General features: G+C 35.2%; 1 protein-coding gene across 2 annotated transcripts in view; it reads right to left on the minus strand.

Annotated features, from left to right (window-relative positions):
• HSD17B4 (hydroxysteroid 17-beta dehydrogenase 4) overlaps nt 1–18,108 on the minus strand; it is a 64,752-nt gene that overhangs the window by 22,184 nt on the left and 24,460 nt on the right. For both annotated transcript variants that reach the window (XM_039361264.1, XM_039361263.1), the window contains 6 exons: nt 16,896–17,002; nt 14,578–14,814; nt 13,551–13,602; nt 12,762–12,833; nt 10,482–10,585; nt 9,880–9,945 (listed from right to left, as the gene is read on the minus strand). In XM_039361264.1, the coding sequence (XP_039217198.1) occupies nt 9,880–9,945; nt 10,482–10,585; nt 12,762–12,833; nt 13,551–13,602; nt 14,578–14,814; nt 16,896–17,002 (638 nt within the window). The remainder of the gene's footprint in view (nt 1–9,879; nt 9,946–10,481; nt 10,586–12,761; nt 12,834–13,550; nt 13,603–14,577; nt 14,815–16,895; nt 17,003–18,108) is intronic.

The raw sequence follows: 18,108 nt of genomic DNA on the forward strand, positions 1-18,108 counted from the left end.
TACTACTATTGCTATCAATACGCAATAAAATGCTGCTGGAATGTTTTTATTTAACATTTCAGCTAAGCTAACTATGCCATTTTGCAGGACAGTCTCTTCCAAATTCTCTATTTGACTTTTTTTTTCTTCCTCTCTTCACAATGTCCAGCTAGGTGATAGCACCTACCTGACCTGAATTGGGTTCAGGGAAAAAAGAAAAGCAGACAAGAAGGGTAGAACCAGTTAATACTTAAGATGATCTCCCTCAAATCCTAGGGTTTTAGGCTAGAGAGAGAAGTTCCAAATCTTGGAAGAAGGCAACATCAAGCCAATTCTGCATTATTGTCAGGAAACCACATAAACATCATGAGATGATATAGGTTCTGCTGCTTAAGCAGGGGGGGGGCTGGACTAGAAGACCTCCAAGGTCCCTTCCAGATCTATTATATTCTAAGATTGCTAACCGTGAAGCTTTGTTTGAAAGAATTTTTTACTTTTGGTTTCATAATAACCAGGTACCATATCCTGTCGAAGGAGAATGATTAGTATTCACTGAATTTAGAGGTGAAGAAGAGACCAAATATTATTTGGAGTATTACAAACCTTAAGATTTCCTAAGCCTTCAAGTATCTCTGTATTGTGTGCAATTCAATTTTCTTTTTGCTATAGGAGCTGGCACCTGGAGAATGAATTTGCTATTGTACACAAAAACACATATTTGTGTGTGTGTGTGTGTGTGGAGGTATAGATATATAGTTGTACAAAATCCATATTTAAAAAAGACACTTCAAAATCAAGGGGGATGCTCTAAACATAACCAACAGCAACATTTTGGATTCTTTTTCTTCCATGGAAACCTTTAGCATTCATGCCAGTCTTTATCTCTTTTCCATCCTCAGACTGATCCTCTGGGCACAGAATATTCTTTAGGCACATATTAATATTCTTTTTCCATAAACTATATGTGCAACTGAACAAAACTTAAATGTATGCATCATGTTTCTTCCTGATAGTCCAAATACTTTTATCTTTTCAGCTTAAGAATTTGTATTAATTTTGGAAAGCTAAGATTCTGGGTTTTGCTGTATAAACTGTTGACAAAGTGACTGACACATGAAATAACTAATGGGATCAGATCTGCAATGCTGTTAAGCTATGACTCCAGAGGAATCACTTAGGTTCTTACATAGGATCCTCCACAGTTCATTAAAAAAAAATCCATATTACAGTACTGTTAGGTCATCTGTGTCAGGACAAATATTTATTGAACAAAGAAGAATTAATTGTAAGTACAGTGACATAATAATCTGGTCCAAGGAGATATATATTTGGTCTATGGTCTACAAACTGCATTACAATTCAATGGAGAAAAATGGCAGTCCACCCTATCTGGAGGTTGATGAATGCTGACACACAGTTGGAGTGAACCTGCTTATCTGTTACTTTGTTATATAACTGAGACATTTAGGAGTGAGGGGGAGCAGGCAGCAACCAGATGTGTCTTAAGGTAGAAGTAAGTATATTAGAATGCAAAACTGTTCCAGAAGCATACAACTCACTTTTTATAAACTAATATGTCCAACTTGGCTTCATTTGTTTGTTTATAGCCTACCTTTATTATTTTTGTAAATAACTCAACATATCTAATACTTTTCCCTTCTCGAATTTTCTCCACTAAAAGAATCCCGTCAAAAGTCACCCAGCAGGCTTTCATGCCTAAGGTAGGACTAGAAACCACAATCTCCTGGTATCTAGCTTGGTGCCTTAACCACTACACCAAACTGGCTCTAGAATTTGCTGCTTCTGAGTTAATGTTCATGCTTCCAAACATCACTTTGCCAACAATGCTGTATGGGGAATCTATTCTGTCTTAATTAAAAGTAATTTAAAGCATAGATAAAATTGGCAAAAGAGAATTGAAAAACAAATGAAATAAACCTCAACAACTTCTGCATGCCTGCAACAATGATACTTCCTTTCATTTTCAATATCATGTAAAAATCTGGACCATGACAAAAATCAAATCATTAGGAGTAATAGACTGAAGTCAGTTGTGATATGGTTGGATTGTTCTCCAATTAATAACAGAAACTGTCAAATTTTATTTCCTAACAATTTAGAGGTTCTGCCAGATCAAAAGTGGAAAAACAATATCCAGCCTGTCTGTACCAATTTTTCAGTATTGCCAGCTGTCAACAATAAAGGTTACAGGCAAAACTAACATAAATTGAAGCCAACAAAACAATCATGCATTATTTTATGAATGAGAGAAAATGAATCAGCCTCTTTCTCTCAAGTAAAAAGTGTTTTAATCAAATATATTTCCAGATCTAGAATAAAGCAAACAATCATAGTGGCATAGTATAAATAAATAATTAATAAAGCTAAATTGAAAATATGTAGATCCACAACTGAATTTCTTATCCCTTTACATTTTGATAAAGAGCAGTTCTGCCCCTATCTGGTGGAGGATCACAGTTCTCAAAAGAAACAGTGAACACTTTTTCTTGCAGTGCTTTTTTATAAAAACACTGAAAATCCCTCTCTTCCCTTAATTACAAAATATAACACAATATAGCATTGCAAGTGTACATATGGCATTTTATAGAGCTCTTCATAATAAAAACTGAAAGAAGCTATGTGGACGGGAGTATCACATGCATATTTTTCTGTTTATCCATTCCTGTGTGAACATCTGCACAGAACTAGGTTCTCATTAACTTCTTGCTACCAATTTAAAACATACCTATGAAAGGCTATATGTGTGAAAACTTTCTACTACATTCATAAAATAATATAAATTTCTTGAAAATATGGAAATTTATCAAATATTTAAAGTTTAAAATAAAGCTCTTGAAAGCAAACTATGTTATACAAGGGAATGTACATATGGAAAGAAAAACTATCAGTAGCTTCACAGACATGTATAAAGGGGAATGTTTGCTTTGAAAATTGATATAGCAAGGAATGCTATAAAGATAAATTTAGTTGTCAGATATTAAACATTTGTGTAAGGGAAAAAAGCAACAGCATGACAAATCCCTTAAGCTACAGTTTTATCTCCTATCATCTAGAAATAAACACATTGGCCAAAGGACACTTTAAAAAAATATCTAAGCTAGAATTAGGTCTGCCCTCTACAAGATTAATCCCTTACAAGATTATTTTCTATAATAACAAACAGCAGCACTGTGAATTAAGGCCAGCCCTGTTGTCTAACTCCATAACCCTATCAAAGAGCAGCTGAAATAGCAAGGGAAGAAAAACAGAAATAAATGAACACTGAAGCATCCAAGGATGTAATTTGTGGAGCAAAAAATCAACCTATGGCAGAAACAATATACATAGATTTGCGGCATGTCATGTTACCAAATTAAAAGCAAAATATTACAAGGACCCACAGGTTTCACTTTCTCTCATAGAACAATGAATCTCACTCCCCTTCCTTAAAGTTCAGCAAGACCTTTAGATATGGAAGGATAGGAGGAAGAGAATTAAACTAAAGATGAGCTAATGAAACCGATGTTAAATGCACATATATCCACACTCTGAGAATGCTTTTGTTTTCCTAAATCACAGAGGCTATTACACGTACCCTTTTAAAATATTTAACATGCACGTATTTCTGTCCATAAATTTCGGCTACGACATGTTTCACTTAAGATATACAGTCCTGGAATGTAGGTGCTTCCATTGAGTTGGCAAAAGATCCATTTGTTCTGTTAAGTCATTTGAAATCTTCCTTCCTTTTATGTGACTAGGCTGCTGTCTGGATTCTTGGCTTTGCTGTTTATTGCTATGCTATTCCTCTGCTTATTTATGCTTACTATAAGAGTTGAAAACAAAGAGACCACTGACGTTTCTGAAGCTTCCCCCAATCTTTAATACTATACTTTATGTAGTGTTTCAATATTCAATGCACAATTGGATTCAATGCAACTACAGTAATGGCAAAATTCAATGCAACTACAGTAACAGAAATAATAACAGAAACGGACCCCCAGACTAGAAACAGTATGAATTGTAGAGGTCACCAATAAATCCTAAAGGTAGGAACATTTAACTGGTTGAAGAATGGTACCTACTAGTGAAATCTCCTACATAGTCCACCAGTATCTCATGCTTGTTCTATATACGCATGGATTCAGTGGTAGTGCAAAGGTGTTCATGTGTTCCCCAAACAGAGATATTCTCTGCATGTACCTCTTTCACAGTAAAGGTCCCTTTCACATTGACTCAAAGATGTAGTTCTGTATGTCCACCCCCTTCAATGTATAGAGGTGCAGCTATTGATAGATTCTTTCAATCTCTTTCATGATCTTTTCCATTATGAATCATTTAAAAACTATGGCAATGTTGGGTTTTAACTGCCCTATTGTAGAGAGTAAAGAAGATGACATTGAAGGAGGCATGGGAAAACCATTCCCCAGAGCATGAGAAGGAAAATGTAGATTGAATCTGTGATATGTAGAAAGTGTGGAGGCTTCCGGTTCCGGTTTGCGGCGTCGCTAGTCATGCGATAAGACTTCTCTCCTCGCTGGCTAGTTTTCCCTCCGTCGGTGAACCCTTATACGGTTCCAAAGTCGCCCTGGAGGGTGAGACTTTCCGTCAAGGAGGCTGCTGTCTGGCTGCAGAGGAGAGGCAGCTCCTCCAGCATCTGGATAAATCTCCGAGGGCCGATGGAGAAGAAGATCGGCCAGTAAAATGGCCGATCGCCCTGCCGCTTCAGACCGTAAGTCAGAGAACATCTAAGCTGTGAGTGTCCCCGTGGTGAGCCCAGGTGAGGACTTTATTTTCAACTCTCTCTTTTCTATTTTTCTTTTTTTTCTGAGACCTGTAAGAGCTTTTGAAATTATTTCCTTGGCTTGGAAAGGCGGCTTCTGCATTTTTTGGGAAGAAAGGCGTTTTGTAAACATAGACATAGACTATATTTTACTTTTATATACTTTTTTTTCCTTTGGATACAAAAAAAAAGAAAAAAGACGGAAAAGATCTTCTTTCTTCCCTCTTTGTATGAACTGTATTATTTTTTTTTCTTCTTGTATATTATTATACTTTAAGAGACAGAAAAAAGGAATGGATTGTTGGAAAAGACCTTATCTAATTCATTGAGGACATCTACTGGCGAAAGTTTGACACTACAAGTTTGGCTATTCTATTAAAGATTTTCAAAACACTTTGGAGGGAAAGATAAGATGTGCATCTGTGGAAGCTGTGGAGGTGGATGTTGTTTGTATTAAACATAGCCTCCACAAAAAGAAAATGAGATCTTCTTTTAAGCATTAGTACCTAAAATGGAGACTCAGCTACAATTGAACTATGCACTTATACTGGAAAAGATCTATGAGGCCTCTGCTGAAATATGTGCTACAATTAAAAACTGTACTTTAGAACCAAGATCTAGAGATTCTACTACATCTGTTCAAAGTGATCTCCAGGCTACATGTGATTATGGTATAAATCAAAATATACCAGAAGAGGAATCTCTAGAGACAGTAGAGGAACTTATTTCACTTGACAACCCATTGTTCTGCAACTTAGAGAATCAGAAGAAGCAAAGACTAAGACTTCAAACTATAAAGCAACGATGTGGCAAGGAGAAGAGGAAAAGATGTTTATTGCATAGGAAAGGATTTTTACTTTTTCAAAGAATTCTACAAGCAACAAAAATGGATTCACTGGTTGAAAGGGAAGCTTTGCTATGGAAGCCTGTGTGGCATAGAAGAAAACCTAGAATTAGATTGAAAAAGAAATTTAAAATTGTTTAATGGATTAAAAGGCAATGTTGGGTCTATGGATTGTTTTAAGGATAATGATTTAGACTTAAAAGTAAGAAATCTACAATTATATTCATGTGTGTTTAATTTAGTTTGATGATTTTTTTGTTTTATGGAAATTTCTTTGGTATGGAAATATGAAAGTTAAATGTGGAGTGAAAAAAGAAACTTGGCTTTATAGAGACTAAGAATGCACTCCTTGGAATAATAGATTGATTTAGAGGGAAATTATGTACTGAAAATGAAAAAATGTTGAGTTTCTTAGACTGGAATTTTGAAATGTTTAATTAATTAGGAGATTTTTGGGTATAATAATATGTTTTGATATGGTATGATAATTAATTGGATGGAATTTGGTTTGTTTAATGATTGGAAATGAATTAAGTTAAAGATTATTACAAGCAACAAAAATGGATTTACAGGCGGAAAGGTTAAGGATAATGATTTAGACTTAGAAGTAAGAAAACTATAACTATAGACATGTGTAATGTTTAATTAATTAAGAGATTTTTGTGTATAATAATATGATTTGATAAGATATGATAATTAATTGAATGGAATTTGAAGTTGGTGTAATGAATTGAATGAATCAAGATTTAATAGTCTTTTTTTTAACTAAGCTAGTTATTATTGGAAGAAGAAATAAATAAGATTGGTGATAAAAAGAGGGATGAGAGAGATTAAGAGCTTGAATATATTTGGAAGAGATATTTGAAGGGATAATATGTTGATGTAAAACATTATCTGATTATGGTAATTGAAATTGATAAAGTTTTAAAAACAGGTTTAGTAGTAATAGAAATTTATTTTATTTATTTATTTATTTATTTTTAAAATTTATAAGCCGCCCCACTCCCGGAGGACTCTGGGTGGCTAACAATAAAAACACATAAAACATAATTTATGATAGAAATGAAATATATTAAATTTATTATGTTATTTGAGGGAAATAGAGAGATGATAGCGAATATATTAAATTGAGCTGTTTTTGTGTGATTTTATGTTGGCATCTTTGTTCACCCAAACACCACGGTGTGTCTTAAATACTTTTTGTTAAAACTATAAAACCAATAAAATATATTTTAAAAAAGAAAAGAAAAAGAAAGTGTTTTTCTTTAAGTAAAAAATGAACCCAGACAACACGTTGTTTACTAAGCACTTATGATTTGTAAAAAAAGAAAATCAATAAAATATTATAAAAAAGAAAAAGAAAGTGTGCACAAACTTCTCAGTCACTTTCCTAATTTACGTTGTTATAAAAAAGGGGGGAGGAGGAAGCGCAATCAGACTTGCAAGATTGTGTTACTATAGTCAGTCTAAATAAAAATAGTTTTTAGTTTTGTGTGAAGTTTATTTCTTGGTCTTTCTGCCTTGTAGCACAGACATCTATGACTGGATATTTGGACCATCTTGATGGGGGACATGCTCCACCTTTAGTCCTGGGGGTGGGGGTTGAACTGCCTCCTTTAGGATTGTTGCACAATTTGAGGAATCTTCTTAGATTTATAGTTCTTTCTCAAGGAAGGGTGAGTGGGGCCAGCTGGCTGAAACAAATTTGGGAGATAGTGTTTGTTTTCTCTGGACATTCTTTTTATACTGGGTGGAATAGTTTTATTTAAATGTTATATTGCCCAGAGTCATAATGAAGTCGAAGTTTTATACATTTAATAAATAAAGACTTTAAAAAAACTTCTCTTACATAGCAGTAGGACAAAAGATGGAAGTTGAACAGTGAAAGTGTTACACAACACATTGAAGGGTAAAACTGTTGAAAATTCAGTATTTCATGGAATCTTGGATATGCTTTATGGCAAGGTACTTTGTGTTTTCTTCTACTACTGAAGATGTTACCTAGTTGGGTAATGAAACATCTGTAGAAAAACAACCAAATTCAGAAAACACCAGGGACCCCACAGCTCAATTCTGAGCTACACGTATTCTCTTCTAGTGGTTTATAGTACATATTGAGAAAACACTGTAATCTTAATAAAAATGCCTTTTTAGGTACGAGCCTCAATCAGCTGTAGGGAGGTTGTGCATATTCCAATATAGTTGTACAACTATAGCAGCTGAAGTATAATTATGTCTTCAACATGAATAAGGAGTATATTTTATCAACTTGTTAGGTCAATTTACAATATTTGCACAATAAGTGGTGAAGGAATCAAACAGAAAGGAATCCAAAGACAACATATGAAAACTGCCACAGAAACAAAAAAATCAAGACAATGAGAATATATCATTGTTACATTCAGCATTAATACTGTATGTATTCTTTATACTGAGGAAAAGAATAGAATTAAAACTCCATTAGGTTAACTTTGGAAAAATACAAAATACTATGTGTGTTACCAATGATACAACTGTTGTCCCAAATGGCTGCTTGTTGTCATTGCCATTATTTGCCACCATTTATTTTCTCCTCATTGACTTCCAGTGATAGGCGTTTCTGAAAATTGGTTTCTTATTAACCCTTTTCCAACAGCAATCACAGACAGATCAGGAGATGACTCCCAGTAGGGAAATGAATCCCTTGATAACATATTTCTCCTTTCATTGATTTAAAACCTCATTCTGATAATTGACAGTACAGAGAAGATCCTTTTAAACTCTGTAGTCAGAGCATCCCCCTGCGGGGCCGAAATGGATATTTTCATCTGTCCACTAATTGTTAACAATTAAATGCTTTTAGATTTAATTCTAATCTTCTGTCAACACTTTTGCTTGATGCAAAGATTAAACAGAAGAAGATACACTTGAAAGAAGCATGCCATTATAAAGAAGTAATGGGAAGGATAGAAAAAAAGCAGCATTTGCTTTTCATGGCTGAAAAAAAATTGTCTTTTTAAATTTATGTTGAAACTTTTAGAACACATTACTTAATTCAGCCAGAATCCAAGCCAGTTACCTGATACTACAGATCACTGTATATTCTAATGACAACCTATTAGTGTTCTTCCCCCTCCCTCTTCCCCCTCCTCCTTCACTGTTTTAAGGCACAGAGCCTCAAATTATGGACTGTAGAGAAGATGTGAGACTTTGTAGAAATAATTGCTCTCTTGCACTTTGATGTATGGCAGAAGTTATAAAATAATCGCTTCTGGATACCCTCAGCTCATTAAATTCTTTCCTTCAGTGGCCCCCTCACAGTCAAGAAAATAAGCCTAGTGTTGCACTTTTGGTCCTATTCTCCTTGGTCAGTCTTGATTCACTTTAGCAGATTAGGGGCAAAGTGAGTGAGTCTGTGCAAAAGCAGATGGAAAGGGAAGAATACTCGCTTCAAAAGCTGAGAGAGAGATAAGAAAAAGGACCTCAGGCTTCTGATGTGACAGCAATCTCTGCTATCTCCATCATTCCTGTCTTCATGCTTTCCAATGCCAGTCATGACAGATGATGGGGATTTTCAGTATGGAGTGAATGCAAGAAAGGTTTTGACAATGATACAAACATCTGCTTAAGAACATTTCCTTCATCTTTTGATTCCTTCTGCCTCTCTGCATATCACTGAGGCAAAGAGAGAAAGACTAATTCCTGCCAATAATTATTCAGCCACATGTGAATGGTTAAAGCTCCTGCTATTTAGTTCAATGCCATGTATAAAAACTGGTGCAAACGAAATCCTAGATTTTCCTCATTCAGAGTTGTTGAAGTGAGCTGGTATCTTCCCTCGCTCCTGGGGAAGCCTAGATTCAAAGTTATTCTCATTCATAGAAGATCACTGGGTGATGTTGGGCCCAGCCTACCCCAGACAATTGTTTCTGAGGAATTTACTAAACAAGTGAGGTTGTTAGATCTGTATCCCACATTGACCTCCTGGGAAAAGGTGGGAAACAGGTTTTTTTAGATGTGATTATGTGAATATGTTTATTTAAAGGACAAAGTTCTGTTAATGGATGCTTAAGACATATTTAAAAAAGGAAGTAGTAGAATACAAGACCTAAGTTAATCCTAGACCCAAATGGATTCAAGCAGTTACTGTTCATAAACTCCGTATTGCAAAATTTTAAAAATCATTGAGTCCTCTAATTTTAGTAGTAACTTAGTATTTATAAAAAATGTGAACTGAGACTCCTGACACAAAATTGTACAGATGAAACATTTCACTAAGAAGCAAAATATTTACCTGATCTGCTGTAGTGGCATCAGTGACTACAACATCTGGTGGCCTCTTGGGGGCCTCCTCTGTCATCTAAAGGAGAAGAATGAATAAATGAACACAGAAACAAGCATTCTTTTTCTTTATGAAATGTTGGATATATAATAGTTTTATACAAATTGGTGAACTCTAAAACTTAACTAGAGTGGACAGTTTCTCAGGTAGAGACCTTGTACTGAAAATACTGAGAACCTGGATCGCAGAGGGCAATCAATTGGTACACTGCAAAATTTTAAGTTGATAGAATAATACATCAAAGTAATATTAGGCCAAAAATCAGCACCCTGACTATCCTCCCTAAATATTAAATGTTGCTAGGGAGCATATTATCTTTACCTCACTTTTACTTATAGTGCTCTACCATCAGCCGTACTTAGCACAACCAATGCAATAGAAACGTTCTGAGAGGCTGATGGTAGAGAGCATATTATGAGCTGGAAGGAATTTAGTGGGGGAAAAAATCAACTTTCAAGTGAGTGAACTGAATACAGGGAGTAATTATTTTTATGACTATTAAGTAATTGGCAGTACATTTGAAATTCAGTAGCCTAACACAAAATTCATATTACCTTGGCTTTCTCAGATGATCGCTTTCCCCCAAATCCTCCAGCTCCAACAGCAAAGATAGAGAACTGATTATAGCACAAAAGATCCTTTCCATGGTATGTGTGTACTAGATAGGAATAGAAAGTAAAAAATGGTGCCTTTTTAATTTTAAACATACCATGGTTTTGTTTTTGTTTTTTTTAAATGAATAGAGTGGCTTGGGTGTAATACACTTTTCAAAGATAGAAACTTACAATCATTGGGAGAGTATTAACTTTGTTGATGGTTCAATCTGGAGACCGAAATATTCACATTCTTTGAGCTTGTATTATTATATATTATTTGAAATTAATATAAATATGACACTAAAATGATTGCTGATTCTTAGAGATGCTTTTGCCATCCTAGACTATATCACTGGTATATGAAATATACCATCCTGACTAGAGCGATGAATGAACTGGGTTGTTGTTGTTAATTGCAAAGTCGTGTCCGACCCATCGCGATCCCATGGACAACGTTCCTCCAGGTCTTCCTGTCCTCTACCATCTTCTGGAGTCCATTTAAGTTCACACCTACTGCTTCAGTGACTCCATCCAGCCATCTCATTCTCTGTCGTCCCCTTCTTCTATTGCCCTCAATCTTTTCCAGCATTAGGCCCTTCTCCAGTGAGTCAATGAACTGGGTAATGGTAAGCTAATTATAAAATACTAGAAGGGGAAGATTGGCTCCTGTTTTAGAACACTGGTAGGCATAAATAATGTGTATATGAAATACTGGTTCATTATGGTACTGAGTTATATTGTATACATGAGTTCAGGATTTCTTTGTTTGTTGTTATTCAGTGACGGGAAGAAGAATGGACTAAGGTTATTTTTCTGTCCTCAGAGGGAGATCAGGAGGGCATGACTGTCCTGGCAATGTCCGATAGAAGAACTGGACTAAGATGAAACAGAGTTATTATAGGTTTAGTTTCAATTTAATAGGATTTTTAACCAAAATCACTTTGTTTTTCTGATACTGCTAGGATATTACTTATTGACTGCATCAAACTGGAAATGATATATTTAATTTCACCTCATTCAGATTACGTCCTTGTCTTATGACCACAATTGAGCCCAAAATTTCTGTTGCTAAGCAAGATATTTGTTAAGTGAGTTTTTCCTCATTTCACAAGCTTTCTTGCCATGTTTGTTAAGTGAATCACTGAAACTGTTGGACACAATAAGTGAATGTGGCTTCCCCATTGACTTTGCTTGTCAGAATGTCATAAAAAGTGATCAAATGACCCCAGGACATTGCAACAATCATAAATATCAGCCAGTTACCAAGCATCTGAATTTTGATCACGTGATCATGAGGATGCTGCAATGGTCATGTGAAAAACTGTCATAAGTCACTTTTTTCGATGCCATTTTAATTTTAAATGGTCACTAAATGAACTGTTGTAAGTCAAGAACTACCTGTATTGTTCTATTTCTAGCCCTTACCTCAAGATTGGCATGTTCAATTAAAGCCCTACAGAACTAATACTTTGGAACAGCTGATCATCTCTAGAACATCTAGAGGAATTAAAGTTACGTGAGGGTTTTCTATATGTTGTCATAAAGTTTTAATGCTCTACTTTATCACTTTCCCATCCAAGATCAGGAAACTAGCTACTGGTGACTATAAAACCTTGTCTGATGCTAGCTCTTTATCATTTTTGGTTCTGAATGCTTTTATTTTATTTTGGCCCGAGTCTTAAGTCATTTTACATCAACTAGGTTGAGACTTTATTTTACCCATTTATTAAAATTTATGGTTTATTTTCATTGTTCATTTTAAGATTGGAAAAACTATTGTAGGAACAGCTGAAAGGAATTGTAAAGGTATTTTAAAACAGTACAGATGACTTTTAAAATATATCTATGAATATGGTTATAAGTGAAAACAAGAAGAATGTTTGGTTGGGGTAAGAGACACTAGGCTCTTCAGTAGGCCTTCTAAAAATTCGGATCTCATAACTGTAAGTTTTCAAATTATATACAAACACACATATTACTACTTTTTCAGATTATTACCTAGCATTGCAAAATTGGAAGAGCCACAATACTACTTTGTGGAAATGGAATGCTATGGGAATGGTTTGGAAAACCTAGGCAAAACTGAAGCTTCTCATAAAACAGTGTTTCCAATTCATTTTATACAACTTTCTCCTGAGATGGCTTCCAGGCTTCCAAGTTATCATCAATGACTTTTCAGGACAATTTCTACCCCAACCCCTCCAGCCATTTATCCATCACAAAACCCAAGAGAATTACCATCTAACAGTATAAGAGCTCCTGAGCCTTTATCAAGAATGTCAGCAACAGTGGCTTGTGAAGTCAGTTTTCCTAAAATGTAAAACAAAATTAAATAACAAATAAGCACTCAAAAAAAACCAGAAACATATTTTTCTGTTTTCTTCATAGACTATCAATGTTTATTATTAATATGGCACAGAACAGGTATTAAACAAAATGGTATTATTTGAACCAAGGACATTTGAGGGCAACAACCAAGACCAGTCAAGAGAACAGGTGCAACCATGTGATTGAAGCCCCATTGTGTTACTTATATAAAGGAGGCAGGGTTTCGACTGGAGAATTGTGGCAATCATTTGAACTGTTTGACTCCCTTGCATGTCCTTGATTTGAATGCAAAAGGGGTATCCTTCTGCACAAAAACACTAATACATCCTACAAAAACGTGGTCTTCAGAAGCGTTGGAGTTTTCATTTTCATTATTCCTAGGTGGCACAGATTATTTGAACCTTAACCAATTTGGAGAAACTGTTGATGAAGATTATATTAAATACTTGCTGTGCTCTTTGATGCATGATAGTACTTAGAACATCTTCCCTTAAGTGCATGAAGAAAAGATATAACTTAGCTATAGCTCTACAGTATTCAGAAGTGGTTCTATTCCAATGGAACTCCTATTCATATAATTTCAGAGAACATAGAAAAAAACAATAACTATTCTTGAAAAAAGGAGAGAGATTGTGTGATAGATTTATGGGAATACAAGGTATTTTCTAATGGAACTAATTAGATACTTAAAAGTCTCACCCGATGTAGGAAGCGGTTTGTACAACTCCAAATAATGTTCACCATGTAAAGCCTAAGAAAAAAAGATTTTTCACAGAATATAGAACTATTTCACTGAAATATATACCAAACTATTTTCTTAAATACTTTACCAGTTTAATTTGGCAAAGTGGGGGAAAAAAACAGGACTAAAGTTCACATTGAAGATTTTCCCAATAAAAGGCATTACTTTTTTATCTGGTGAAAAGTAATGAAAGTAATGAGGCATTACTATTTTATGGTCTTGTAAATCTTCAGTGTCTGGGAAGTGAATATGCCATTAGATGCAAAATATCCTTATCTCTTCCAAGGGTCCAATTTAAAAAGTAGCTTTCATTTAATTCACCTTTTTCCTTTCACTAAACTTTCAGTGACTTGGATATTTTTTTAAAAATCATTTTATCAGTATCTCTCCTAGTTTGTTTCTTTTTTCTGAAAGTAGAAAATAAAGTGCAAAATACCTCAAGCTCATTAGTACTTCATCCTGGCTTCAAAGAAGCATTGAAAAAACACCTACATGAAATGTCTAATCAAGCATATCCAATTACTTTGTTATTCCGTCGCAATAAAATTGTTGTGATGTCTACTAGATTGCTGTGATATTGATATTAATCCTACAGAATTGACTAAACCCAGCTCCCAAACTTCCAGGTTATCTTGGACACTGAGGAAAAATGGGAAGCCGAACTATGGATTTGGCACTTAGATTCTAACCCAGTGGTTCTCAACCTGTGGGTCGGGACCCCATTTGGGGTCGAACGACCATTTCACGGGGGTCGCCAAACAAGGCTGTCCACCATTTTTTGCCCCTTTTCTTTGGCCATGCTCCTGGCACTCAGTGATGTATAAGTGGTTGGGGGTCACCACAACACGGGGAACTGTATTATGGGGTCGTGGCATTAGAAAGGTTGAGAACCACTGTTCTAACCAAAGATTTCAAAGTTTTACATATTTAAAACTCTTTCCAATTCCTAATAAAACAAATTCAGTTGCTCTAATGCATCCTTACTCTTGTTACATCAATATTGAGTCCTGGAAAACTGTATACGTCTTCACCAAGCATGGAAGATTGAGCTGATATGATTGCAAAAGTAGGAAGGCAGCAAAACTCTTCACTTCCTTCAAACAGGAATTTCAGATGGTCTGGATCCCTGCTAGACATACCCACTCCAAGCGCATACAAGATGGGCTGCAAATGAGTATATTCATATGCAAACTCAGGGAGCTTCTGGCCAATGCATTTTGTCTGTGGGTATTAAATGCACATGTTACTTGTTGATTTAGATGTTCAGCTAATAATATTTGCCATTAGTTCAAGCAGCTTAAAGTGATTAATGTTTGTAAATAAATACTTGCCATAAGTGATGATAATCATCTCTAGTTGTTTCAAGGTGTATGTATACTTACAGGAAAAAAACGTGATTCACATTTCTCAGACAATGATTTTACATATTTTAATAGCACCTATTTTATTATATAAATAACATACTAAGCATTTTATCGACTAATACATTTTAACGACTAACATATAGGACAACATTGTTGCTGAACCCCCACTGCCAGTAAATCTAATAATTGTGAGAGTAAGACACTCCTAATGTAAATTAAGGTATGGATGAACTATAAAAATCATTTTATAAATTACGGCATAATCCTAATAAACCCTATCAAGATTTAAATCACTCTAAGCATAACACATCATTTTTTTGATTCTAAGCATTAAAATGTCAAAAAAGCTGAAGGGAAAGGTGATATGGGTTAACTATAACCCCAGAGCAAATGCACCCTTATTTCGATATCTCGATGTAAGGTATCAGTTCAGATCTCTGTTAAAAACCATCTGTAGAATATGGTGTCAGATAAATAACAGAATAACAGAGTTAGAATACTTTGGAAATCTTCTAGTCCAACCTGTGCTCAAGCAGGAGGTCCTATATCAGTCCAGACAAGTGACTGTCTAGTCTCTCCAGTGATGGAGCACCCACAACTTCTGAAGACAAGCTTTTTCACTGGTTAATTGTTCTCACTGTTGGGAAATTTCTCCTTAGTTCTAGGCTGCTTCTCTCTTTGATTAGTTTCTATCCATTGTTTCTTATCTTGCCTTCTGGTGCTTTGGAAAATAGACTGACCTCCTCTTCTTTGTGACAGCCCCTCAAGTATTGGAAATAAAGGATAGAGGACCTGAATGTATCCATACTCTTTTCTATCTGGCTCACTACCTACCTCACATTTGGCCCCTGCCTGATTAACTCTAACTGGATCTGGCTTTTGATAAAATCTGGTGTTTTCCTCCTCCAGTCTATCTCTCAATTGAGAAATATTTACTAAAATAGGTAGTCTCCAATTAACCATTCTTCTTATAGGAATGATTTTATTAAGCAGAATGATCAAATATTCCCCAAAGTGATCCTGACAGTTAATTGTGGAAGTCTAGGTGGGGGCCTGCAGAAGTGAGGAAAGCAGGGGAAAATCCTGTTGTCAAAATGAAAGGAAGCTAACATGTTGAGATTCAGCCATATTTCTACCATGTGTTCTTTAACTTAACTCTTGTATGGTTAAACAACAGGTTCCACTTTTCTGTTTGCTAGGTGACCAAACACCATTTTTTATCATATTTTGCAAAATGAAATATAGTAAGGCAGCCTGTAAGGTACAAATAATCCTAGGATAATAAATGGCCTCTCAATTCTTTAACTGTTTAAAAGGCATATATTATCTGGAATATAAAGTGGTGGCACAGAAGTTAGAACGCAGTACTGCAGACGAATTCTGCTGACTGCCAGCCGACTGCCAGCAGTTTGATTCTCACCAGCTCAGGATTGACTCAGCCTTCCAAGGTCAATAAAATGAGAACTCAGATTGTTGGGGACAATAGGCTGACTCTGTAAACCGCTTAGAGGGGGCTGTAAAACACTATGTAGCAGTATATAAGTCTTAAGTACAATTGCTATAAAGTCACAATATTAGAATTATGAATTAGAATACTTTTATTTTTAGCAAAAAACTGTACTTTGTCTTAGTGCTTAGACTCAGAGAACTTAAACGTATTTAACAAAACAAACTTCAACAGTCAGAATTTTCCAGAGCAAAAACAATTCATCTCTCATCTAATCAATGTAACAGTTTTTATAAATGTTATTTAAGGAAGAAAACAGTTAAGAGTGACAGAAAAATATTTTTGTTCCTCTCTTTTTGCTCACATTTTAAAACTGAACTTCTAAGACTATGTACTGTATTGCCTGATTCACATCTGTAAGACGTTTCTCGTGGTTTTAGACAAAGGGAATGTCTTCCAAGTACAATTATATACATATGCATTTTACTTACCAAGTTAATGTTTGAAGAGGATGTGGGCACACTGTGGCTTATAGGATTTGGAGAGGCATTCTGGGACTCTGCTTGATTCAGCGCATCATTCAGCATAACAAGTACCTCTGGGAATAGAAAAAAATAGTGCTTTCAAAACTACAAAAAAGAAAATAGCCTTTCCATAGCTGTCTCTCGAGCTGTAACACAACCAACTCAAAATGTTAACATGACATTTGATTTCACACGCAGTGTTGTTTTTTTTAACAACATCATACTTGGAATGGCGGATACATTTTGTAAATTATAGAAGTGTTACTTGATTGGAATGAATAAGAAACTGAATAAGTAAGCAGGGATGGTGTAGGTCAGTCTGCTATTCCTATATGTTGTGTTATTACAGCACAAATGAATGGCTATTGTTCACATGGGTGCTTTGGAAATTGCATCTGACTGTCTCCACATAAGAGGACCGCTGGAAGCCGATTTCAAAGAATCACACTGTGGCAAAAAATTATTTGAAGAAAGAGACTCTGTTTGTATTCCTAAACATTGTAAAACATCTTTCAATAATTTTATACAGGGTTGGCGGGAAGCAAAATCATTATTTTTTAAATGAGGCTGGTGTAAGAATATTTAGATATAGATTGTACATATAGATTGTATTTCTTAGCCAATGCTGTCACAATGAGTGACAGATTGTTCTTCAATTTGGTTTAATCCTATACCTTGTTCATATTGTTTGTGCGAAGTGAAATAAAGTAGGAGTTCAACTTGATCAATAAAAATATCTGTTTCAAAGCTCTATCCTGTTTCTTTAAATACATTTGGACAAAATTTACCTTGCGCAAATGGCTGTGGGGAGTTTTTGTCTTAAAAAGTTTTTGAAGTGAGTAACACTGGGTCTTGGCTTTACAAACATTTAGTTAATAGCCCCATCTGGCCCAAAAATGTTTGATACCAGAGAAGAGAATGCCATGCAGAAGGGGAAAAAACCCCCCACTGCTCATCTGTGTCTAGCTACCATCCTACTTGAAAATCTATCCACCTTCATATACTGTATGATGCCTTTATGGTATACTCATTCCGTTACCTCTGTATCTCATTTTAACTCAAAAGTTCAGCATGACCTTCTAACTGAACACAATAGTAGTTAAGACATGGCAGCTTGACAAATGAACTTAAGAGCTAACAGAATTTCACTCCCAAGTCTGAGCCAACACAACATAATTGG

This window comes from Crotalus tigris, unplaced genomic scaffold (assembly GCF_016545835.1).
Source record: "Crotalus tigris isolate CLP2741 ecotype Arizona unplaced genomic scaffold, ASM1654583v1 scf7180000019228.606590, whole genome shotgun sequence".
Classification (NCBI taxonomy): Eukaryota; Metazoa; Chordata; class Lepidosauria; order Squamata; family Viperidae; genus Crotalus; species Crotalus tigris.